We start from the raw sequence: 25963 nt of genomic DNA, 5'->3' as shown, positions 1-25963 counted from the left end.
GCGAAATGGCCAACTGGGCTTTTCCTTTGTTCCATAAAGGGGGATCCGCCATGTGAATCCACACCACGCGGGGTGGTGGGAGCCTCTAGCACGGTGCCAGACGACTCACTGAAGAAGGAGGATTTAAATATATATATATATATATCAAACCCTTAACAAAAAAAAAAAAAAGTAATGCGGATTTTTTTTTTTCACCCTTATGATTCGGGATCCATCTTTGTCTTGTGTAACTAGGTCATGGCACACCCTATGTCAGCAGTTAACAATTTCGAATGCCAACAAAAAAAAGTAAATACATTCTTTTTATATTTTTTTCGTTGTTTTGGGGGTTTTTAAGCTTTAAGCAGCTCTGATGACTGAACAATAAATTTGAGAGATTTCTCTCTTGTATTAAACACTTGATTCCTGGCCATTTTTATTAACTCCTTTGGTGCTTAAAAGGTAATGTTTTAAATATAGGTATAGGAACAGTGAATTCTGGCAAAAAATAAGGCAATTTTACTATGATAAGCTCTTTCTCTTTCTTTCCTCTTACATTGTAAGTACCCAATCCATTCTGTCCTTGCTAAGTGTAGTTTTCATGTTAATGTTACTGAAGTGGTCCTTATTGCTAAGCCTTCATTTGCATGTCTTATGTTTTTGTCTGTTTAAACCAATTTATGCTTTCTGAAATATTTTACTTATAAAGTGAACTATCTGGCTAAGATATGCTTAAAAGTTGTTTAGCACCAGTAAATGTTAACTAGGTGTTTTCACACTGACATGTGCAGCCTAAAACTATTGAGGAGAATATTTTTAGTGTCTGCGTGCTCTGTGGAAAAACACTGAATGTCCTTTTTATGTACAGAGTAAATCTGCCACAGGAAGGTAGATTTAAGCCTCGAGCAGGAGTCCTCGCCTGTGTACGGTCAGTCAACATAGCTGGACTTTTTCTATAGCTTTTTTTTCCCCCTTTTTTTCCTCTTTTTTTGATGCTAGACCACTGCCATACAAAGATCCGTAACTTATCTTAACAAGATCCGCTTTGGCTCGCAAACTTACGAGAGAAGTGGTGATACAGATCACATATATACTTATAGCCATTATTTTAAAAAAGAGTAACAACTTCACCTTCAGAGCTGCATTCAACTATGGTGTGCGGGTAAGTAAACCCCTTTGCCCTTGCAGAGGAACAAATAGCCCAGGCCTGTAGCTAATGGTATTGTCCTGGGTGGAAAGATCCCAATGGTCGTCTGAAAGCGGTGGCGATCTCCTTCTCCTCAGAAACATCTAACAGTGCCTCTGAAACGTCTGTTTTCAGGGAGGGATTTGATTTCTCTTTCTGCACAAAGCTCTTGGTCGTCCTCAGCCCTGGGTGGGTTTGGTTTTTTTTGGTGCGGAGAGACGCTGTGAATCCATTGCAGGCATTACGTGGCTGTTAAATTGAAAGCACAAAAAAAAATCTGCCTGTGAACAGTAAGATGTTAGTGAGGTTGATGTTAAAAAAGGCGAGAAGGCGGTGGTGGTGGTAGGGATCCCTTACATGTTTTATCCGTCTAATTACAGAAGCTCGACAAAAAACAGGCAACAAAATGGGGGGGTGTTTTTCACGACGGTGAGTCTTAATGGCGGATGTCTCCCTAGAAAGCACTGTAAAATCCTTCATACCGAGAGGCAGTGACTTGGAGAGAGGGGGGAAAAAGGAGGTCTGGAAGTATATCCAAAATGAGGGAGTTTCCTTCCAAGTGAGGGACCCTTTGCAGCCTGAGTGTTACAGATGGAGAGCCGTGACGCAGTTGATATTCACAGCAGTTGTGCTTTAGTGCCGCCACCCAGCCCACGAAAATGGCCTCCCCGCCGAATTCTGGTGGGTTTATTATGTGAAAGGCTGCGGCAGCACCGTGTCCCGGGCGGCGGGAGGGGCGGCCGGCGGCGGGCACGGCGCTCCCGGTCGTGCTCCGTGTTGTGTGAGGGCAGCCGCCATCATGGCTTCTCCTTCCCTTCGGCGCCGCGTTCTCCTCAGCGCTGGGCGGTGGCGCGGCGGGCTCTCCCCCCGCTGCCTCCCGGCGCTCCGCGTCCCGGGCGCTGCAGGGAAATGATGGGTTTGGGGTGTTGTTTTTTTTTGGTGTTGTTTTTTTTTTCCTTTTCCCCTTTCCCGCCCCCCTTCCCCCAGCGCTTTGTGAGGGGCTGTGGAAGGGCGAAGCTGGGCAGGGAGCGGCGGCTCTTTCTCCCCGCTCACAACATGGCGGGAGCGCCCTGCGGCAGCGGGGCTGGCGGCGCTCCAGCCGGGCCGGGCGGGGGGGCGGCCGGCCGGGAGGACAAAGGCAGCTCGGATAATGCCGGCGCAGCCCCGGCTGCTATAAATAACACCGCCCTTCCCCCGCTGCAGCCTCCCGCTCTCTTTATAAACAGCAAGCCATGGAAGTCGCCTAATGCAGAGGGGGGGAAAAGAGGAACAAACAACAACACCCCCTTCCCTACACACATAAGGGGAAAAAATACAAAATGCACAAAAAAATTAAACCCCAGGCAGTGTGGGGGACGGGGGGAACCAGCAGCGCTGGCCGCGGGAGGGGCCGGGCGGCGCCGCCACCTCCCCGCCCGGAGCGGGTGCGCCGGGGGGAGCGCGGCCGCCGCTCCCCGTCACATGGCTCTTTGTTGTTTTTCTTCTCTGCCTCTCCTGGGCTGTTCCCCCCTCCGCCATCACCCAGCCGGGGCAGCGCTGCCCTGCCTCCTCCGGCCTGCAGCGCCGAGCTCCCCGGGCCCACTCGGGCAGGGCTGGCGCGGAGCCGGTGCCGCGCTGCAGTGGATCCGCCATGGCCCGATGAGGTGTTACATGTGGCGTCTTTTTTTTTTTCTTTTTTTTTTTTTTTTTTTTGTCCTTCTGATTTGGTTTTTTTGGTGGAATTTTTTTTTTCCCCGAGCAGATTCTGCTGCAGCTCGCATTGAGTGGAGGCTGAGGGTTATCTTGGAACTTGACAAGCCTCGCTGTGCTCTGCGGGGAATTGCAGCTTGTGCTTACTGCAGACCCAGAGTAGGTGAGCCAGGAAAGCCTGGCTTGAGCAACCACTTCAGAGGGCAGGACAGGGAGGAAAAGCAAACACTGTAGAGAGGTGGCCTCCCTGGTAAGGCTAGAGCAGGACCGTCCTGCGGACTCTGAGGGAGGGAGAAGGTAAGTGGCTGCTTGGCAGAGGCTGTCTGCGGGAGCGGCTTGTGCCGGGCAGGGTGCGCCCTGCCCGCAGCTCCTGCGGCTCAGCACCAGCCGCTCCGTGGGTTTGTACAACCTGTGCTGTGGTATGTGCCGAGGCTCAGGGCTGTTTCCCTGCGAGGGAGCAGGGTGCTGCCGCGAAGGAGGCACCGCAACCCGCGCCTTTCGCAACAACTGCGCTCATCGCTCCATTCCTCGCTCCCCCCCTCGCTCCTCACCGGGTCAGCCTCTATGTCGAGAACAAGCGACAAACCGTCCGCACAAAACAGAACACGTTCCCATGGAGGGGGAGAAAACCAAACAAACCAACAACAAAACCAAAGCTCTTCCGCAGTGCCAGGCTGGCGTTGTAGCGCTGCGAGCCCTGTCGGGGGCTGCGGCGCTCAGAACCGGGGCCGCCCGAGCCGCCGCTCGGTCCCTGCCCGGCCGGGAGCGCCGGGCCCGCGCTGGAGCCAGCCCTGAGCACCCGGCCCGGGTCACGGCGGCTCCCAGTGACCGTCTGCTGGCAAAATCGGAAGGAACGGTGACGTTGTTCTTAGCTGAACACCATTAAAATGCTCCTCTGGTATCTCTCAATAGAGGTGAAAAGCATTTCAGCTTCCTGGAAATGGCCGAAAGAGGCGACGTGTAGATCAAAGTACGGCGCAGAGCTGGGCTCGTGTTTGCAGGGGTTTTTGAACTGTAGTGAAAACGTTTCTGCAGCTTGCATCGTAATGAGTTAAGTCAGCACGTGAAGCGACTAAAAATGGCATATTTAAACAGCATCGGGCTATTAACTTTCCTGGGATTTGAGATTTATGTTTAAATATATATTTGGCTGTTAGCAATACCAGCATTTAAACCGTAACGTTGATCTGTTCAACCCTGAAGCAAACCAGCTCTGCCTAACGCAGCTTTGAAGCGACACAGCCAGACCATAATACTGTGGGAGCTTAGACAGCTTTGTCTGTACTTGCATCTCTGCATATTTTTCCAGGACTCTGATCTTTGTCTGCGATTAATCATTGTCCAGGACGGCTGTTCCCGGTGGTAGAATCCATGAAGTGCTCCAGCTGGGAGAGCTCCTAACGCGTGTGCCTGGCGCTGCGTACGTGCAAACCAGGGCCAGAAATTGCTGGGGCAGCAGGCGCTGGACAGCGAGCCTGCCGTGCCGCCCCAGTGAGTTGTGTGAGTCCTCAGCACTTCTGGAAGTTGTTTTTGTAAGTCTGAGCTGAAAATTTCTTTCCGTTTTTTAGAGTTTCTAAATGACTGTAATGTTCAGTGTAGTTTAGAAGTCGCCAAGGCAGTTGAGACCAGTCGTGCTCTCAGAGTGGGTGGTTTCATGGCTTGAACCTCGTATCTGAAAAGAGAAATGTTCTGGTACAGCGTGTTTAAATCCCAGAAAGGTCAAACCAGACTTTCATACTTGAGTTAGATTGACCCTGGTTTGCTGCGTGAGACTCTTTAGATAAAGAGATCTTTCAGGGGAAAGGGGAGGGGGGAAGATTTTTTTTCTCTGAACAGCTTGTGGTGACTCTGTGCACATTCTTGAAGCAAAGGAGTTTGTTCTTGCCCACAGCGTCCCTGCCTGGCATTGTTGAGTGGAAAACTCTTATGCTAATTATATCACTGTCTGTTATCAATAAGAAGTGATTTAATTTCTTTGGCAAAGTGTTGCAACAAGAGCAAATTAGATTGAGAGGCAAAGTGAAATAAAAAATATGCAGCTGTTCTGCCAAACAATGATCCTGACTGTTTACAACATTTTGTTTTAGACTGCCTTGTACACAGAATCCTTTATATGGTAGGTTTTAAAGACACAATCCGCTGCTTGTGCAAGAAAACTAGATTAATAGATTATAAAAGACAAAAGAGACCAAGGTTCATCTGGTTCAACTTCCTGCATTATGCAGGGCTCTTGATTTTTATGATTTTTTGGCCTTTTCTCATTTGAAAGAATTTAACTGCAGCATAGCTGCATCTTAGATAAAGATCAGATTTTCTTTTTCAAATGGGCCGTGAAAGGGAGTAAAATAAGGGTAAATTGTTTACATCAAAAATCTACCTGACAGACTACAAATCAAAGTACCTTTTTAAACTTGTCTAGTTTCTGCTTTCAGTCTCTGGATGTGCCTGTCCCTCAGTCTCCTTGGGAGAGGAATGCTCCATGACGAGATTTCCATCCCCTCGTAGCTGTGTGCAAGCTGAGCATTTAAACACTCCATTGCAGGCTGCAGAGCTCCCCCTCGGGTCCATCTTTGCTAATCCTGTAATTGTTCCTGCTCCGGTTTGTCACCATTTTGATCTGGGCAGAAGGGGACAGAGCCATGGGCAGTGACCATGCTCTCCTGGCTCAGATGTGTCTGTCAGGCACACAGGGATTACTCCAGCCCGTGTTCAGCTGGTTTCCCAGCAGGGCGGCTGAAATGCTCTCAGATCTGCTCCTTCTTGGGATGACAACCCTGTACTGCAGAATTGTGCTCTTTGTTTTGCTCGTATGGCTTTACTCTGGTCCTCTTAGACAGCGTTGTTGCTTGCAATGGCCTTTTTTAATTATTGTTTTTACTTGGTATTTCCTTCTGATATTGCTTAGTGTCACCTACAAACTTGGTTGGTTATGATTTTATGTTTTCTTCCAGATAAACAACCTATCTGCATGGTGGGTGTTTCCCGGTTCTGGGTATGTGTACACACACCTCAGCAGTGTCAATATTGTGTCAGGAGGAGGTCTGGTTCCACACCATCCCTTGCCACACCCCAGTTGCATGGGAAGAAAGCCCAGTTTAGCTGGAAAGGAGCCAGGGGCACACTGCAACACTTGCCTGCCCTGGTGTCCATTATGTAGCCATGAAATAATGCAGAGCACAAAACAGGTGGTTGCAGGACCCATAAAAGAAAGATGAGAGGTCTGGGGCAGGGTGGTTACAAAGTACATTTTGAGACCTTCCTCTTAGATATTTTTTTTTTAGACTTGATGCCTCACTACATACTCTGTATCCAGCTGTTCATTCAAGACCTAAATACATTAGGGACTTCTTCCCCCCTGCCAAATTTGAGATTAGAGGAAGGAGGGGGGGAAATTACATAGAGCAACGCAGTCGCATTAGACAGCTTTATTTTTAGGAAACCAGGCTAAGAATATCAAAGGAATATTGAGTAGGAATATGGACGGGGTATTTGCCTGTTCAGATTTTCTTGCCATGAAATTTTTCATTCCTTCCTAAGAACAGCAGATGATCTGTCTAGGGAATTGTCAGCCAAAATAAGCAACCTGCTGACAGATTTCACCTGTGTCCCAGCATGCTCTGAGGATGCATGGGATGTGAGCCTTGAACAATGACAGGGAAAATCACTAGGCTGTGTTGTTCGGCTGCCGGGGTGCAGAGATGCATGGTGACACCCAACAGTGGAACAAATATTTACTGTGTTTAAAATCCAGACAAATTTTTATGGCTATGTTGGCTATTTGCCATAGCTGGGGGGTGGGGGTGGTGTTACCTTTTAAATTGTACGTGATCATATTATTTCTGCAAGTATTATGACAAAGCCACCTCTGTAAGGTAGGGAGCGAGTGCTTTCAGAGATCTAATCTTTCTTGAGCTATAAAGGAATAAAGAAGCTGTTTCAACACCTGACTTGCAGAATGTTTTGTGTTGCTTCTTGCCTATTGAAATGCTGTTGCCATTGAAATGCTGTGATCCTATCAGGATGTAGAACAGGTTATTTTTTAGAATGCTTTCAAGCTTATAAAAATCATGAGATAAATCAAGACGGCTGGCAATTCTAATCAGCATTCTAAAGCCATCGAATTACAAAACAGTTCAGTGCTTCATGGCCCCTGAACAGTACAGTTTCACAAAAATAAAAGAGAAAGAATGAAAAGAATGTACCATTTAAAGAGGCCGGGCACTTACAAAGCTTGCATCAGAGGGAAATGAAGATACAAATAAGTAATCTAAAAGGATATTTATGCATTAAATTACTTGTGTCTCTGGACACTTCATTAAACAGTCTGGATATGATGGTAGCTGGGGACCTGGGAGCCATTTTAACACATGCAGCACATACAAGGAATATTCTGATTATAAGTGATGGAGTATAAAATGTTTCAGCCAGAAACCGATGACAAAGATCAAATGGAATGAGTTCAGCTTACAAATGAGAGCAGTTTCTTCCCACTGGTGCCATGCGACACGAGACCGGGACTTTGTTTTGCCCTTGACATTGCTGCCACTGCTCTCAATCCTGCAGTTAAGGATTTGCATCTTGATTTATTGTTTGACAGGAGAGCAGGGAGTGCCCCAGCTGGTCCCCCGAGCCCTGGGTCGCAGCCCAGTGGGCCCGAAGGTGCCGGGTGGGTGAAGGCTGAGCAGCTCCAGCAGCTCGCAGTTGCTAAGCAGCTGCACAGCCTCTGCCTGTGCTGTGCGAGGGGAGCAGCACGGCTTCCCTTGATCGCTGGAGAGGAGCCGGCAGCATGGAAACGGCAGCCGTGGCCGTGGCAAAACCGCTCCGCTCCTGGCTGGCAAAAACGCTGGAGCGAGGAGAAGGGACACGCGGTGGAGCAGGGGGTGGCAGGAGGGGCGGGGAGAGGCAGCATATGTGCACAGCAGAGGTTACAAAGGCAGCAGATCCTGCCAGGGAGGGGGGCACACACCGGGGAGAAAGGAATGGGAGAGAGGCCAAAGGCACAGTTCAGAATTAAAAAAAAAAAAACAACAAACCAGGAGGAGAGTGTGGCATATGGAGAGGGGAAATAAAGCAGAACTTGCACAGCCTGCGAATAATTGAATAGAAAATACAGGAAGAGGGAAGGAGCTTGATTCATTACTGCCCTTCACCTTGTGGAGACAGCTACACCCAGGAAGAGGAGGTGTGGAATACAACAGCATCCTTCACGTTTCACAGTGAACTGTGGGTTTTACATTTCAGCCCCTGCCATTTGTGGTTTTCTCCTTTCATAGCCCATGCCTTTTGTTCAGACTTGACTCCTGCAGGCTCTGTTCTTATCTTTGTCTACTTTCTGAGTTATTTTTGAACTTGCTTTAGCTTTTTTTTTTTCCTTTCTTTTTTTAGGTAAGTTTTAAATTAAAATACCTTTTTCCAGATACTTTAGTTGTTTTAACCTTCAAGAGGGCAGGCCATTGCTAGTTTCTAACTGAAGTTAGTTTCCACTAAACCCTCACAGTTGTTGCTGCATTTCTGCCTGTCTCTCCCCTGGGAGCTGCTGATGCAGGACAGGGCTCTCTTTGCTTCCTGACACCTTCCCCTCCACATTGTCTTTCCCTCTCCCTGGGCAGTGCCTGGCAGCAGTCCGGAAGGACTCACAGTCAGCAGCGTGCAGGAAGAGGTTCCTGTGGCTGCAAATTATCACAAGCTCCTGACGTGTTGCATAAAGGGGAGTGAAAAAAGGGTCAGGAACATCTGCAGGGGGTTCTGGCCACAAGGGACCCTTAGTTCCACCAGCACTGCCCACATGAAAAAGCACTTCGTGGTGTCGGCACCTACCCTGCAATTGGCTGTGGGATAGGAAATGCCAGTGGAGCTGGCAGGGGGGCAGGAAAGCTGGACATTCCTCTCCTCCAGGCACAGGACTGAGGGGCACGGCTTGTACAGCAGGGTGGGGAGAGGAATTTAAGCTCGTGCAGCTGTTGCTCTGCTGTGACCAGCCCAGGCTTGCTTGGAGGCCTTTCGACTGAGAACACTTTTTCCCAGGTCCAAAACTGAGTCCTAAAAGGAAAATGGAGGTGCCCACTCAGACTTACAGTGGAAATTATTTGCTGTGGGTGCTGTGTGTGTAGTTCAAGCCAATAATATACTTGACAAATACACAGCCAGATGTGTCCTGTACTTAGAAAATTTTTGTCTGAGATGTCTGATTCGTGGGGATGCTGTATTTGCTTCCTTCTTCCATTTGCATGGAGCCCTTATCTTTGAGCAGGCACTGTCTGTACTATTGTTAGACTCCCAAGACCATTAAAGGTCTTGGGGCACTGGCATTTTACAAGCAGATCCAGCTGCCATTCACACAGAGGCATTTTTAGCCTTATGAGAGATCTAAATTTAATTAGAACAGTTTTAACCAGGAAATCTCCCCAACTCAACAAATCAGAGCTACTATGCTAATCCCAGTAAGCAATGAGGAACTTGACAATGTGCCTGTTGTTACAGGAGATTCAGGAAGGGTGAGATGTGTGTAGGAAGGGTGAAATGCACAGGAAATGTGCCATCAAGGCCAGAGGTGTGGAGCAGGGCAGGGCAGTGCCAGACCCAGCACTGAGACCCTGTTGCTCTCTGTGCCTGCACTCACCACCCCACAGCACTGCTTGAACTCCTTCCTTACCTGCTCTGGTGACTCTCAGCAAGGACATCCAGCCAGGCCACTCTGCACTGTCAGCCCAACCAGCTCCCACAAACCAGGCACAGGCCAAGAATCACAGCTCTAAAGCAAACATCACTCAATTACAACCTGGTTTTATTTCCAGCGCCTCAAGTTATTTATTAACCTGCTTGGAGCATCTCTGTTCCTGTCAGGGTTTGCTCTGGCCAGGTTATGGCTGCTCTCAGGTCTGAGAAATGTTCAGTCTGGGCCTGTGCTCTGCCTGGCCATGCTCTGACAAGCCACAAGCTCCTCTGGCTCCTGCCAAATCTCCACCTCTATGAATGAGCATCTTGCCAGCCAGACAACGACAGAGCAAGTGCTTCCTGCTTAGCTTTACCCATACATCCAGCACTCCACAAAAAACAGGCAGAAATTTTGGTGCCCCCCATATAAACAGAGGATTTTATCATCTCTTCAGTCTGCCATTGCTGCCTTCCTGTGGGAAGTTTGCACAGATATCAGAGGGGAGGATGCAAACTTCATGTTAATGTCAGTGCTATGCATTACTCAGCAGAAACATGGCCCTGTTTCATCCACAGCCCATTCTCTTATAGCCTACTTCACCATCTTTTATTCTCCCTCTATGAACATTTCCAGTTTCCCCACATCCTTGTCCAAAAGGTTTGAGAGCTTCCTGCCTGGGCCAGGTGCAAGAGAGCAGGAATGAGGTGTTGATCAAAACCTGACTCATGGCTCTGTAAAACACACACTTGTTCAGGCTGCACTGTAGCTCACGTAGTGAAAAGCATATTTAGGAAGCCAAACCCAGGTTCCTTTAAACTTGATGTTCTCTACAGCCACACAAAAAAATTACTACTCCACATATTTCAGGTTTAGAGGAGTCTTCCAACAGAATTTTGGGGAGTGTGACCCAGATTTGGCAATCCATAGTTGACTCACCCATTCCATATTAATCCCTCCTGTGCAAGCTAAAGCAGCTGAATGCAATTCCTTCCCTGGTGCTGTGGTCATCTTAATTAACACACACTCCTCTTGGATTCTGAACTAGCAAGTACATTAAAAGAAAATATCGCTATCCACAAGGAATTACATAATTTGGGAACGAGAGAAGGGAAAAGAGATCTGAAAGAAGCAGATACTGCAGAGAGTGCTCCAATTTTGAAAAAAGTAATATCTTCATGCTTTCTGGGTTAGGTGGAATGTTGGGTAATGAAAACACAGGAAGGCCTAAGCCAGAGGGATTTTAGAGGTTATACTAAAGGGATTGGTTGGATACTGGCTAAGAACACATTGTGTTGCAAGCAAAGCTGTTTGTAGCCCTTTTCCCTAAATGTCCCCAAATTACTTCCTGATGGGATGTGTTCTCTGCTGCAGATCTGGATGCAGAAGATCATCTGAAGGTGACTAATTTCACACAGATCTGTAGCAGATCCCTGATCTCTGTCAGCCATGAGCAAAGCTGTGCCTCACTCCTGAACCCTCTGCTTCTGCCTGTTCCCAAGGCAAACACAACTGCAGATCTCACCTGAAACGAGGTGTTCTGGATCCCTCTCTCTACACCAAACCCCCAGATTGCCTTCCCAGCACAGAGGCAGGGGATGAGATCCAGCATGGCTGTGATAGCTCTGCCAGCCTGTGGTGACAAATTCCCGCCTGTGGCTCAGCACATCTGGGAGACACATCCCCAGATCCATGGGGGCAGAGCTGTGGAGGTGCTGGCAGACACTCACCTGTTCATTTCATGTTTTTCAGAGATCACTCATTGTGTTTGATGTTCCAGAAAGGCATAGGATGATCCTAACTTTGTGTTACCCATTTTTCACAACAGAATTTGGCTTGAGAGTTCACGCTTTAGTGAGCAACAGAAACTTGAAACTGCCTCTAAGCACCTACTGTATCAGGATGAGATGTCACCACATTGATTTACTTCAGGTTTGTAAAATGGGGTGGTTTTCCCCCACAGCTGCAAAGCCAAGAACTCAGTTTCTAATGAAAGATGAAATTCAAAACACAGCACGTTGGCCATGCATGTATCAGGTTGGCCATATTTGCCCCACACAGTTGGCAGCCCTGATTTAAAGAATACCAGAGAAAATAGCCAAGAAACAGTTTGTGTTCCCTATAAATAGCTGCTCACCAGGTAGTCATGAGTGTGTGGTTTATGAATAAAGTTTGTCCAAACTACATTAGATTGCCTGAATATTCTCTGCCTGATTTTGCTGAGTTCTGTGTCTTAATTTGTCTCACACCTCCCCTTGCAGACCCTTGTCCTGTTTTCTTTCCCAACCCTCTGAACTCCCTGGTAGCATGTGGACAGATTTTACTTAGAGTTTATCCAAAGATTTCTGCACTGATTTAGTGCAGGGGCTACTTGAGCCAAGTGAAACAGGAACTATTTCTAAGGCATGAAAAGGCAGAAAGGAAATTTTCTTATTGAAATATAATTTTTCCATATTACTTAATAGTCTGGAAAGTTAATGCCTTTCTGGCAGCACTTCCCACTGGGAAAAAAAAATATGGTTCCTACTCAGCCAAACAACAATGTAATAATGTTTTAGGCTGGGTTAAGCGTCTCAGAGATTGGCAGGTGTCACAGCCACCTTGCCTTCAGTGAAAAAGGCAATTGAGAGCCCTTATGGAACAAGGGATTTACATCAGTAGGAGCTACTACACAAAAAACCAGGCACATGGCAAGGTTTGAATAGATGGTGAATCATGTGGCCCAAGGGATTTTTTGGGGTGGGGGCATGTGTGTAAAATATCAGGCCATGAGGAGCAGATGGTTGAGCTCTGCATGTGTGAGAGGAACAGCGAGAAACACTGCAGAAATGGAGACTGAGAAGCAGCTGAAAGTCAAGGACACTGGGGAGCTTTGATTTTGGAAATTGTGTGCAGGGTTTAGTGAGGGTCAGAGCAGTGTTGGCACTGTGAGCAAAAGCACAACTGAAAACCAATTTTGTTCATTTGTTCTGTAAACAGGAGGAATCACCTTGAGTGGTACACACCTGCTTTGTCATGGGCTTCTCCTCTCACACGGATTCTGTCACCAGAACTTTGTGCTGTGTGCAGGGATAGTTCAGCTCTCCCACATCATAATTCCCCCTTCCTTCTGTGCCCTGTCCATAATGAATTCTGTGGGGCAGAGACTCCCTCGGTAAGAATCTGTGTGCACATGACAAGCAATTGTTGGCCTTGTACAACATCTGAAATTTATCAGAGATTCACTTGACTTACTTGGTAAATCCCATTCCTTAGGGTCTGTCTTTCTTATTGTGAATTTTTCAAGGCATTGTTCTTGCTCAGTACATGCTGGAGTGGGACTTCATAGCTGAAAACACAAATAATTAATGTCACTGGTAATGTTAAAAAATAAATATTTAAGGCTCTGTCTTGTTATGCACTTTCTTAACTAAGTTTATGAATATTCCCTTGGACATAAATGGGATTAGTTGTTGTTATGTTGAAGTCTTTGTAAACTGGGAAGAAAAAATGAAGTGTATTTCAAAAACACAGTTCTGATGATAATAAGGAAGAACATGTCCCCATTCTTGTCCAGTTTGTGTTACCAAATAAACAATAGGAGTATGCAGCAGATGGTGTGTGCAAACAATATTGAACCTTATCTGTGAGGGTTTTTGGGTGTTTTCATAATTAACCTGAATTACCCATCAATACCATCCTGAGTTTTAAAAATCACAAACTCCCAGCAGTTTTCCTAAGCAGTGTGCCAACCTTTCACCCCTTCCTAACTTTTTCCTTGGTGATCATGGAGCAACAAATTGGCACCAGGATTGGAGCATGGATATTTTCCATACCCCATTAATGCCCTGGTTTTGTTGTGCTCACTGAGAATCTCCACAAACACATTGACCCCTGAGCTGCAGATGTGTAAGCTTTTGATGAAAGAACTTGTGCCAAAATCAATGTACAGGCCAAAACTGAACTAGAGAAGGACACTTGCAATTAGTAATGATCATATTTGAATTTCAGTAATAGAGGGTTGAATCTTCTTCCATTTAAATCAGTGGCACAATTCCATTTTAGATTTTGCTTTTTTTGGAGTCAGCAAAATAGGCTCAGCTTTTGCCCAAACCCAAACCTAAATATGCCTAAAGCACTGCATAGCTGCTAATTAAAATTAACTACCTAAGACACTGAAATGTTGTATTTCATCCATAATAAGTTGATTCATTACATCCATTACTTAAAAATAGTCTTTGGAGTGTTTACAGTTGTATTTGTAATCTGCTTATTTTTTGTTGTTTCACCCCAAATCTAAAGGTGTACAAATCTAAAAGTTTCTTTATAGAATGTACAAGGAGACAGAGCTGTGAGAAATGTAAAGATTGTTTTGTGAGACTTGGAAAAAAACCCCCAAAAACAAAAAGAAAAAGCAAAACCTCACAAATTAATAATGAACCACAAAATATTTTTATCCCCCCAAAAATCCCCTTTTAATGGAAATAATTGATTTGAAAAAATCCCCCTGAATTCTTCAGTTACAGGATGACTGTTAACTCTAGCTGCTGATTGTATCATACATAGTGTGATACTGGGTTTGAGCCAGGTTCAAATAAATCATTTCAGGATAAAACAAATTCTTTCCTGGCCCATCCATTCCTGTGCCATTGGAATGCTCTCAGCCATTACACTGGACAGGAGCTGATGGCTTTTCCTGTGTTCCAGATAAGATTTATAAGCCTGTGGCTCATAAAGCATTTTTTGACAATTTCTATGTGCTTGCATCAACTTTTTCCATAGGAGAACGGCGAATTTTAAATAGGTGTGAATTTAACCGCTTTTTTATTGTTATAATTTGAGTTATATGACACCGTGTTAAGTCTTACAGGTCCTTCTTCTTGTCTATTGCAGAAATATCCTTTCCTAGCTTTTTGTTCGCCCTGTGCACAAAGCAGGATCCTCCTTGCCCGAGTGCAGTGGTGTTTGTATTGGGTCTGGAAGGCCATCTAGTGACACAACTGCGCAGGGGAAAATTAAAAGCCTTACTCGAATTGTGGTTTGGGTTTTTTTTTTTTTTTCCTTACTTGAATTAAACAGTCTTGCTACACCCCAGCATATCCTTAGGGGTTTGTTGCTATTTCCACAAGTGGTATTTAAAAAAAAAATGGAGGAAATTTTTACTTTAAAACAAACTTACTTAGGATAGAGCACACTGCTAATTCCTCCCGGGAAAGAAATGTGGGGGTTTTTTTGTGCTGAATGGTGGTGGATTTGCACCTGAGTGGGTCTGTCCAAAACTCAGTGTCACTCCCCTGACCTGTGCATTGGAACCAAACATAATCCAGCAGTTATGATCCTCTTCCAGAGCTGCTGTGATCCCCTGAGATCCACCAAAAACGCCACATGAAAGCCTGGGGCACCACATCCCTGCAATTAAAATGAGAAATTCCAGTTATTTTCATTGCAGCTCACCTTGGATGGTGAGCAGATGACGAGCAGAGCTGTCGGTTCTTTCCCAAGCAATAAATCGGTGGAAAGCAAGCAGTGAGTCACTGGCCGTGCCAGCACCAAGGTTCCTTTCCGGGGGTGGCTCGGGGGTCTCTGCCTGCCCTCACCGCGCTCGGCCCTGCTCACACAGCGGGGCCGAGCCGCAGCGCTCCCTCAGCGCTCCCTCAGCGCCGGCCGCTTGGCGGGACCCAGCGCGGCGCTGGAGGGGTTCCCTGTGGGAACAAATGGCACGGGAATGAATGAATTGATAAATAAATGGGGATGGCGTGTGTGGGTGGAAGGGCAAAGCGCCGCGGGCCCGATGGTCCCGGGGGATGGAGCCTCGAGGGCCGCCCGGCGGGACGGGCGGGCGGAGCAGCCCCGGCGGCCCTGAGGGGCCTTTCCCGCCGTGACCCCGAGCGGCCGCAGCCTGCGGGCGGCCGCGGGCCGGCGATGAGGCCGCGGCTCCGGGAGAGGCTCCCCCAGTGTCCGGGGGGGCCCGGGCGGGGCCCTGCGGCACCTGAGGCGGCGGCGGCCGCGGCGCGGCCAATCCCCGGCGGGGCGAGGGCGGCTCTGCCCGCCCCGGGCGCGCAGGGGGAGCGGAGCCGCGTCCCGGCCGCGCTGCGCCCTCAGCGGGCCCGCTCCGCTCCCGCTCCATGGAGGGGGCTAACGGGGCCGTGCCCGAGGGCGCGGCCGAGCAGCCCCGCGGCCCCGCGGCCGCCCCGTCGGGCAGGAAGGAGGTGAAGGTGGTGATCGTGGGCGATGGAGGCTGCGGGAAGACGTCGCTGCTGATGGTGTACGCCAAGGGCTCCTTCCCCGAGGTGAGGGGCTGCCACCCCCGCGGGGCTGGGGGCCGCAGCCGGGGCCGGCCCCAGCGCTTGGGCCCCGCCAGCACCGCTTCTCACAATCGCTGAGTCCATTGAGGTCGGAAAAGGCCTCTGAGATCATCGACATCCTTCTCCCTTTGCAGCAATACGCGCCCTCTGTTTTTGAGAAGTACACAACGAGTGTGACGGTGGGGAAGAAGGAGGTCACCCTGAACCTGTACGACACCGCAGGTAAGGGGTTCCACTTTCCTGCGAGGGCAGCTCCTGTGCGGCCACTGCGAGGGCAGCACTCGGGGACATTGGCCTGGGACTGAGCCCAAACCCGGCCCAGCCTTTCGTAACTTCAGGCAAATAAGCAGAAACTGTAAAGTGTTGCTCCTGTGATCGCACGCACCCCAGTTCCTGTTCCAGCAGATTTTTCAGTGTCAGCTTAAATCAGCCCAATATTTGAAGACTGTAAAGTTGGACAGGTTTTCAAATTTCTTTTCTACCAGCATAGTTTAACCATAGCATTGCAGGTAAAACTGCTAGAGAGGAAAGTACAAACCAACCAACCACCATTACCTGTTGCATATCAATGTGCCTTCCAGAAAAAAAAGAATTGATTGTCTAATGTCAGTTCGGGTCATCAACTCATTCATTATCTTAACAACCCAATTAATTCAGAAACATCAAATAGCAACCATATCTGGAAGTATTAAAACGCAATTCCCAGATGCAAAGCGTAATACAATGAACCAGAAAAACATTTTAATCTGCTGCCATGTGTGATTGAATAGGGAAGGAGAAAAAGGCTGGTTTGTGTTCAAAATCAAAAGGCTGTGGCAGTAAAAGTTATTTGAAAATGCTGATAGTTGTTCAGGTTCATTTGAAGAACTTGTGAAATGGTTTGTGTTCAACTTCACTCAAAGTTCCCAGACTCTGTTACCCAGCTGCTTTCCTAAATGAACCCTAAAATTGACACGTGCTGGGTTTCAGCTCAGTGTAAATCATCTGTTTCAGTTCAAGCCTGTGGAGTTGTTCCAAATTTACACCAAGACAAATAAGAACCAAATGCAGTCCAGTCATTTTTAATAGTAATAAAACACACTTACCTTCTTGTATACTGCAAGTGATGGCTGAAAACATAATTTAAAAGGCTTTTAATCTAAAAGTGAATTTCACTGCTAACTTTTACTACAGTGTAGTAAGATCCTGAGCACCCAATTTGTCAATGTGTCTTCTTGGGTCAGTGTTACTGTTCTAAGTCCATTTAGTTGGGATAACATACCTTTGACTGGATAGCAAGGGGTTTGGGTCTAAGAGGAAAAGAGAAGGACTGGAATTTGCTGTGAGCAACCAAAGAGGAATTTCCTTAATACAGGGTGTTGGCACCAAGAACCTGCCGCTGCACTCATGATTTTTATATTTGTTTGCTGTCAGTGTGGATTTTTTGCCTGCCACATAGTTGTGAGCTCTCATTTAAAATCCCCGTGCCACACATTCCAGCATTCGCCTTTGGAGTCTGTTCCAGGCTGTAAGGAGCAGGGGCTGGCTCCAGAGGTGGCAGTGGGCTGGGCAGGTCCAGCAGTGCAGCACTGTGCTCTCCTCAGCCTGGCAGGGGTGCACAGCTCCTCAAAACTCAGCCCTGCAGCAGCCCTGCAGCCCCCAGAGTCCAGGGACTGCCCACTGAGCTGATGGCTCACTGCAGCATCAGGACACTTCGGGTGGGAAGGGACCTTTAAAATGAGCAAGGACACCTTAAACTAGATCAGGTTGCTCAGGGCCTTCTCCAAGCTGACCTTGGATGCTTTCATGGATAGAGCAGCCACAGCTTCTCTGGGCAGCCTGTGCCTCATTGTGAAAAATTCTCCTTTATATCTATTGCAAATCTGCCCTCTGATAGCTTAAAACCATCACCCCATGTCCTGTAATTTCCCTGTTTATGCATATAACTCTTAGTGTGTGCCTTCCACATTGAATTCACAGCTGTAAAAACTGATTTGGACTAAAGCACTGCTCCACTGGAGAACAGTGGGGTGTATTTTGTGTCTTGTGAGACACTTTGGGAAGTGGAGCTGCCATTGTTGGTGTGAAAGAACAATTGCTTTCCATGTCTCTTCTGGAAACCTCGAAACCCAACATCTTTCACCTCCCAAAACAGCACCATGGCCACAAGGCTACAAGTTTCTTGAGGCTGTTGACACTTGTCTCCTCCCTTCCTGTTAAATTTCTTTTGCTTTCCATAAGACACAGCAAGAAAGAAAGCAGGGAGATTGTCACCCGGATTAAGACATTTAATTGGGAGGGGGAAAACCTGAATTTTGGTTCTATTTCAAAGCTGCTTACTTGGTTTTATGGTCCATATCTATAAATTCTGTCAAACTCTAATTCAAGCAGCTTTTCAACCTCTATCTGTAACTGGAAGTTTTGCTAGAGGAAGGACTCACTTGAGCACACATTTTAATCTCATCCTGTTTTTAGTAGTACAAAACTGATGTTGAGTTCCTTAAGGGTTAGACTAGCACCAAGAGTTGTGTATTTTTAGGATCTTGCTTGGAGCAACAGTAAATAGAGCTGGGTGTACTTCAGCATCATGGAAAGGTAAAGGACAGGTTCAGCTCCATGTTTAAAGTTGGAAAGATTCTTTGTATTGTCAAGTCCTGTGCAGCTCAAACACTTGATCTTGTCCTACTTACTGAGGGAGGAGGACACAAACAAAAAGCTTAAGAAACAAACATTTCAAGATATAAAAGGTATTCTTTGCTTGACAAGAATTTTGGTAACAAATGAACTTAATGGATTAGTCTAAAATGTACCAGAAAAATAATTTTTGGTGAGCGTTTTGTGCTGTGGTACTGTGTCTTCCTCATCAAACACTTCTTGCTGTTGCAGGAAGTTGGTGGTACACATATGCAATGTGTAAAGGCTTTGTAACATCACTTGTCTGTCTGCAAACAGCCTCTGCAGCTGCTTTTTCAATTAAAAGGTTCCACTTCCAGCTGTGCTTGGCAGAGGCAAAGGCACTGGGAGGTAAATGAACTCTGTGGTTTTTCCATGCCAAGGGGGCAGTGTTGATGCCCGAGGCGCAGTTCAGACACGAGGCTCAATTCCTGGTGCAGCAGTTTCTCAGAGCAGAGAGCAGAGCGCTGCTGGGCTGGGGAGGAAGTAATGCCTCATCATTGTGGCTGCTTGCTGTGCCTGACAGGAAGCACATGCAAGGCCTCCAGAGAGGTTTTTCAGGTCTCTGATGACAGAAGCACAAGGTCTTCAGAGAAATTTTAAAAGCCAGAATTCTTGAATGCAAGAGTAATTTCTCATAGCTTTGACAGGAAGTCATGCCTGACTAAGACGAAACCCCCAATTTTTTAATTGATGTGTGCCCCTCCTCCCGCCCCAAGTGTCCTCTTCTACCAATTTTTTTCCTGCCAAGAATGTCCATTTTGCAATTTGCTTTAAACTGAATAGGGAAAAAACATAACTGGCAAGCAGCTCACAGGCTGGCACTTCTTTGGTGGTGCATGGGCAAAGGGGTGAGGAAGAGCAGACAGATGTGAACATGCACATGAGACTGAGACCTTGGTTTCACTTCTGCTGTTCACCCTCAGCCACCACCAGAGCTCCCTCCCCACCACAGGGCCTGGCTGCAGTCGTGTGGTTACACAGCATCTCCCAGAGGCACGCAGAGCCCTGGGAGCTTGGCAGTTTTAGGTGAATTCAGTTGGGTGGAGTTTTTTCTTTAAAAAAACCCAAAGTCTCTGTTGGTACAATGAATCAAGGAAGACACAGGGGTCACAGATGTGCTCACACGTAGGCAGATGCTTAACCAACTCCTCCCCAGCATGTTTTGTGTTAAATGGAGAAAGAAAAGAGCTACCTGTGTTTGAGGAAGCACACACAGGGCTTTGCATAGACATTCAGTTACTGCTTAGGTTCACCTCTGTTCCTCCTTTTTAAAACTCTTAGAAAAAAACCCTAAATCTCTGCCAAATTAGCTCTGACCGCAGACTGAGCAGCTTTACAGAGAAAAAAAGTCTCCCAGGCCCTTTCTTGCATTTCACCAGCAGCACTTGAGGACAGGGGGTGAAAGGGATTGTTTCCAGAGAGGGGGATGTCTATGTTTAGATACAGTTTGGTCTGGGTCCCGTTACATCCTCAGCAGCTGAGGAGCTGCATCTGAGCTTCTGAAGAGCAGCTTCCTCCTCCTTCCCCGGGAGTGCTGCAAGCACCCAGCTGTAACACAGGTTAAGCAATTGCCATCTCACCTTCCCCTTCTGCTCTCTGCACCCCACCCTGTCCTGCACTCCGTATCCAGCATTCCAAATGCACACAGAGCTGTGTTTTACACAGCATTTTCTCATGTGTTTATTGTTTGCTTTAAAACCCATAACTGCAAATGGACTTGAAGATGAAGGAGCAGTTCACCAGGGCATATCTATAGTTTTTGACCTGCAATACAACATATTGTGTCACGTTTAAAGACTCTTTTTCTGTTATCCCATCCAGGAGAGTGTGAATTTAGAGGTTTGTTCAGATTCCAAGCAAATAAACATGTATCTCCTAAAGGGACAGCCCTGTCTGCCTCACCAATTGCCAACAACAACTCAGAGAACCTTTTAATTTTCCAAGTTATGTTGTTAGAAACTCAGAGGCTTGAACTTCAACAAGGAAAACTTTACACAGAACTAGAGGAAGTTAGGAGGAAAAAAAAATTGGCATCTGATGTATTTAATGCATTTAAGGGATTATCTCAGCAACAAAATGGCAAATTGGTTACAAACAAGTAGATGGTTTGGGAGAATAAGAAGGGATAAGCAGTACAGTCTTTGCTCTGAATGTTTATACAACATGCATAATTTTGTCAATTGTGTATTATTTCTGGATTAAACCCTGAGATATCAATCCCTCTTTGTTCTGCACCTCCCCACAGAGCCCACGGCTGTTGTGGAAGCTCAAATACAAAATGGTCCAAGTCCAAGATTCCCATTGTACAAACATCTCAGGCAAACTGAGTAATGGCTTATTCAGCAGGGATAGCCTTGGAATAAAGTGTATCTCAACCAATCATTTAAATTAAGGGAGAAAAATATTGTATAATAATGGCCTTCTAATATCTGCAGTTCTTCAGACTGGAGACAAAAATGTTGGCAAGTGATGAGTACATGACTTTGGACTGAGACAGGTGCCAGAGCAGGAATTGTTGCTGTAAAGTTGGGGCACACTGAAATTTTCTGCATTCCTTCATTTGAAATATCAACATGAAGATTTGAGTTGTGGGACTTCCCTGTAGGGCAGTTTCTGTGTGTGGATTGTGGTGATGGTGGGAAGGACCAGCATTCCCAGTTCTCCTCGTGGAAATTCAGTACATCACAGGCACATGCCTGATTCCAGCATTCAGATGACAAATACACCTTCTAAAGACTGCTTGAATCATGCTTTCTTCCTTTTTAAATGAAAAAGATTGGGTTTTTTCCTGAGCTGCCAGCTGTATCTGGGAATTACGGCTTTCTTGAACTTAATCTCTCAAAGCAAGACACCTTCAGACCCTGGCATGGTGATTACTGTAAGGGGAAGAGTACAGGTCTGAAGCAAATCAGCTTCCTCTTGTCACATCATGTGCTAGAGTATCCCTAATCAGAAGTATGACAAATCCCCTGCTTTTCCAGAATTCAGGAGAATTCCCTCAGATCTGCTGGGGAGTCCTGCTTCAAAGGCCAAGTTAAGCCTGGCTCATGCTGCAGCATGGCTTGTACAATCCTGTGTGTAATCACTGCTTCCTCTCAGCTCACCAGGCTGGGAAAAGCAAGTTTGCCACTAAGGTTTCTACTTCACCATTCCTGTCTAGGAAATACAGCGTTTCTTTTCCTCACAGCATCACATGTGCAAATGATTATGGGGACTGCCACTGTCAAACTGAAAATATTTAATAATAATTGTCATATTCCTCTTGATGACTTTATTTTTGAGCAGCAACTTGGCAGTCAGTGTTTAGAACTGCTTCTAAGTCCTCAGCAAGTGGACAAAGCAGGCTTTGTATTAAAACCTGCCAAGGATGTGTTCTGTGTACTAAATCATCAATTTTGTCAGTGAGGGGGAATCTCCTGTACTCAAGGGAAGGAATTTTGCAAGTATGAAATTATAGTACCATTGTTTTTGATCTCCAGAATGTGTCTGTACATATCCCCATTGCTCTGCTTGCTCAGGACAGAGATTTCTTCATCCAAACCATCCTGTGTGTTTCAGGGCAGGAGGACTACGATCGTCTGCGGCCACTTTCTTACCAGAACACCAACGTTGTGTTAATTTGTTACGATGTCATGAACCCCACTAGCTATGATAATGTAGCAGCCAAGGTAAGAGGCTTCTAAAGGAATTACACATGCCTGATATGTGACAAGATGTCAGATTAGAAATGCTGGTGCTTTTAGTGTCCTGTACCCTGGGTGTGTGGGTGCCCAGATCACTCATCCTGCACTGAGCTGCAGGTCACAGACCTTAGACCTGGGGCTCACCTCTCCATGGCTCCTAAGTGCTCAGGACCGGGGTTGACTCTCGCTAAAAAGATCAAACACCAGCAATTAAATCACTTCTTTATCTGTAGAAATGTCACACAACCAACATTGCACATCTTAGAGGCAAGACTCCTTCCATCACGTGCGTATTTATTTGCAGGGGAGAGATGAGAGCAACCACTTCTCTGTGCTGGGATTTTGTAACATTCCAAAGCATTCTTGGACATAGCACCAGGAAAACAAAGCAAGGCTTAGTCCAAATTTTGTTTTGAAATGTGGCTTTAGAAGAGTTCCTCAGAATTTAAACAGATGGTAAATAAACATTTTGGCATAGAGACAGATGCCACTATGTTTTCATAAAGCAGCTGACTTTGGGTAGGACTTTTAAACATTTCTGGGATGTAAATAGTGCATGCTGAGCCCCCCCCCCACTAGACTAACTCCAAAACTCTAAAATTGCAACTTATATTAAATGCTGCTTTGGCTGTATTGTTTTGATTTCAGGAAACAAACGACAAAATAAAAACCAGATGTAAAAGTTTTGTTTTCCTTCCCCCAGTGGTACCCTGAAGTGAACCACTTCTGCCGGGGTGTCCCGCTCGTGCTCATCGGCTGCAAGACCGACCTTCGGAAGGACAAGGAGCAGCTGCGCAGGCTCAGGGCTGCCAGGCAGGAGCCCATCACCTACAACCAGGTAAACCTCAGTGCTCCTACAGTGGTGGCCTCTTGGCAGGAGATAAAGCACCTGATGGCATTGCTCCTCACAGCTATGATGATCACAGACACTGTAAAATTAGGGGGTCCAGATCAAGAAATGGTTGGCAGCACTAACAGAGCTTTCTGTAAGTTGTTTTTGAAAGTGGTCAAATCACCACCCATTTTTAGTGCCAAAGTAAAGAGAAATATGAGCAGTTTTTAAAGGACACAACTATCTGCCTTCTATGCTAATGACATCTCATTCTTCTTTCACAGCTGGGTTATTACTGTTACAAGTTTGTAAGCCTTAACAAGTTTGCTGGACTTCCTTCATAATTGTTATTAGCCTACATTGCAGCCATCACTGGTGCTTTGGTCAGTACTGTGATAAAGACTGGAGATGTTAGGAAACCCATTCCAGTATGACATTCTGGAATAAATGTGTTTTGCAAATCCCACTTAAAAATAAATCCTTTCAAGGCCAATAGCAAGAACATCTGCAAGGTTTCTCTGACATGAGAGACTGTTCTTTGAAGTCTCTAAAGTAATCTTAAGAAAACTACATATCATCAGTATCTCTAAGTATTATGAAGCAGTTAGATTTATGAGTAGTGTTATGTCACTGGCATAGCTGTCCTAGGTACAGGAGAAACAGTGATGGAACAGCTTGTTCCATGTCACACAAGACCTTTCTGCTCTGGTCCTCCAATTTTTCTTTTTCTTTTTTTCTAAACTACAAAGCCATCCTTCTCCTCTCACCTCAGAGCAGGAACAGCAGCTTTCAAACTGACACACACGTCCAGGGAACAGGGTCAAGTGCACTACGACCTTGAGTGAATCACCACTTCTTCTAAACAGCAGGAAAATAAACTGCAACTGCATCACCACAAAACCATGCTGGGCCTTTTACTTTGCCTCCTTTGCACACAAGATGAGGTCCCAGCCTGTCACTGTGAACAGCTGCAGATTGTCCCTTGTTTGCATGAACAAATCCCTTCATCATCCTCACATGAGAGGTTCCAGGCAAGCAACAGACACTTCTGGCCGGTCTGCTGAGGCCTCATGCAGTTAAACTCAAGGACCCACATGTTATACAAACTTTGTCTCCTATGTGAGCCCTCCCAGTTGGATTTCCCTCCCTGAAATATGCTCTACCTCAGTTTTTTACAGCTGATGGCACCTTGGGCCACGTGATGTGATGCTTCCCATGCCAGGCACAGGGGATCTGAACAGCATCTGCCACCACTGCAGCTTGCAAACAACTAGAAGGAGACAAACTGCTTAAATATGAAGAAATACCCTCCCCCTCCAATAAAAGCCCAAGTGACCCCACTCCCAGAGATTACAATGAATAATTGCAGAGTCTGTGAGCCATGGGCTGCAGACATGGAATTCACAGTAAAAGGCTCACGAGTCAAACCTGGGGGCTGGCTCTGCAGGAACAATAACAGGATCACAAGTAAGAAATCACTGTGCTTTGTCTGTAGTGATTTCACACAACCAGCATTGCATGGAAATATTTTAGATTCAAGCATGTTCCCATTGCATGGCTGAGAAATGCAGGCACCCCTTTGTTTTTATGAGGATTTTGGCTGAGCCCTTGTGATGCTTCAAAGCAAAAGTCAAGGTTCCTGCATGTGCACCAGCAAAACAAGGCAAGGCATCAGTGCAGATTCTGTCCTTGCATGTGACATTCATTACTAAAGGTGACATCACAGAATAGTTAAAGTCAGGCCTGAAAAAAATATCACCATGAAGACATCCTCACTTAAGTAACTACCTCAGCATTTAGAGTAAAGAAATTCAATACTGAGAATATTTTTGTGCTATCAGGACTCTGCATCTCAAGAGCCTCTAATGCTCGGAACTCTTAGGCCAGGCTTTGGTTCAGCAGAGTGGAAAAACACCAAGTTTATTTACAGTGCTTCAGTTTATTACCAATGCCACTCACACTCTAGCACTGCACTCAGAGGCAGCTGCTTTCTTCAAGACTGCAAAGATGGACAAATTAACTCCCTTTCTTCCCAACTCATCTTCCTTCACTCATCACCAAAATTACATCTTTTCTTACCTTTCTGTTCTTTCCAGGGTGAGGCAGCTTGCAAGGAGATTAATGCACAAATTTACCTGGAATGCTCAGCAAAATGTCGTGAGAACATAGAAAATGTTTTTAAAGAAGCCACAACCATTGCACTGAGTGCCATGAAGAAAGCAAAGGGCCACAGGAAACAGAAAGTGTGCTCAGTGTTATGATCTGGACTGCATGAGAGCCAAGTGATTGAGATTTTATAGAAGTTTCACTTTAAAAACTTTTTTAAAAAAAACATGTTTGTATTCCTAGGATAATTTTTATTTTGAAATTTTAATTATTTTTAGTATTTTTTGCACTTTTGTTACACTGTTCTCACGGAGTTTTCAAAGCTGTTTATCACAGTTAAATCATGCTGTGTGCCTTCACCCATCTGGCTTTTGCTTCTAAGTGTGAACAACTCACTATTTAAACTGCAATGAACAGCAACTGCTACTATATAACTTAGTGTTGGGGTTTTTCTTTCTCTGCAAAATAATTGGGGCATGTTAGAGCTACAATTTACTGCCTTTTTCCAGTAGAAAACTCACATCTTTCAGAAGCAATGTTAAAGCAGCTTATCAGGCAGAAGAAGAGACAGAAGAAGTTTTGTATTAACATTTTCAAGGTAATTTCTTGGTGACAATGGCAGGAGTTGGCCTCAAGCTGCCCCCTGAGTGCAGATGGAACATCCACCACCCCCTGGAGCAGCTCTGCAGACTGCACCTCAGAGTTCTTCAATGGAATGGAAAGTGCCATTTATCAATGGAAATACATCATTTGCTCCAATTAAATAATGGAGTATCATGGGAAGCAGTTAATTTACAGCACTCAAATTTAGAAGTACTCCAAGCAGCTACTACATGTAATGTTAAGTCAGTCTTGTGATAAACATTTACAGCCTATTTAATACAAGACAGATGCAAA

At 46.0% G+C, this 25963-nt stretch overlaps 1 protein-coding gene and 1 long non-coding RNA gene across 9 annotated transcripts; one reads left to right on the top strand and one right to left on the bottom strand.

Moving 5' to 3' along the window:
• Nucleotides 1-874: 874 nt before the first annotated feature.
• On the top strand, nucleotides 875-25500 carry RHOF (ras homolog family member F, filopodia associated). Of its 8 annotated transcripts, none has more exons than XM_077187833.1 (6): nucleotides 875-1141; nucleotides 4200-4386; nucleotides 15925-16012; nucleotides 22004-22113; nucleotides 22832-22966; nucleotides 25057-25500. In XM_077187833.1, exons 1-6 carry the CDS (start codon nucleotides 1131-1133, stop codon nucleotides 25219-25221), a joined length of 696 nt encoding a protein of 231 aa, XP_077043948.1. In that variant the 5' UTR covers nucleotides 875-1130; the 3' UTR covers nucleotides 25222-25500. The 8 variants fall into 8 exon arrangements, 3 of the variants coding, with proteins under 3 accessions (XP_077043948.1, XP_077043947.1, XP_054502017.1); XM_077187832.1 differs by lacking the exon at nucleotides 875-1141 and adding an exon at nucleotides 3740-3824; XM_054646042.2 differs by lacking the exons at nucleotides 875-1141; nucleotides 4200-4386 and adding an exon at nucleotides 15536-15775.
• LOC143695454 (uncharacterized) lies at nucleotides 9518-15095 on the bottom strand. Its single transcript, XR_013184659.1, has 3 exons — nucleotides 14940-15095; nucleotides 12741-12834; nucleotides 9518-9605 (listed from the first exon to the last, which is right to left on the bottom strand). It is a non-coding gene; the product is annotated as an uncharacterized LOC143695454 (long non-coding RNA).
• Nucleotides 25501-25963: the final 463 nt, after the last annotated feature.

The sequence above is a fragment of the Agelaius phoeniceus genome, chromosome 18 (genome assembly GCF_051311805.1).
Source record: "Agelaius phoeniceus isolate bAgePho1 chromosome 18, bAgePho1.hap1, whole genome shotgun sequence".
NCBI classification, from domain to species: domain Eukaryota; kingdom Metazoa; phylum Chordata; class Aves; order Passeriformes; family Icteridae; genus Agelaius; species Agelaius phoeniceus.
Note: the sequence above shows the minus strand (reverse complement) of the source record. Positions and strands in the feature narration are given on the sequence as shown.

What these genes read in the sequence shown, in the direction of transcription:
- RHOF (XM_077187832.1), top strand. Translation starts at nt 3,742, where the DNA reads ATGCTCCTCTGGTATCTCTCAATAGAGGTGAAAAGCATTTCAGCTTCC. An exon ending in GAGGCGACGTGTAGATCAAA is followed by an intron (nt 3,825 to 4,199) that starts GTACGGCGCAGA and finishes ATCATTGTCCAG; the next exon opens with GACGGCTGTTCCCGGTGGTA. An exon ending in ATGATAATGTAGCAGCCAAG is followed by an intron (nt 22,114 to 22,831) that starts GTAAGAGGCTTC and finishes TCCTTCCCCCAG; the next exon opens with TGGTACCCTGAAGTGAACCA.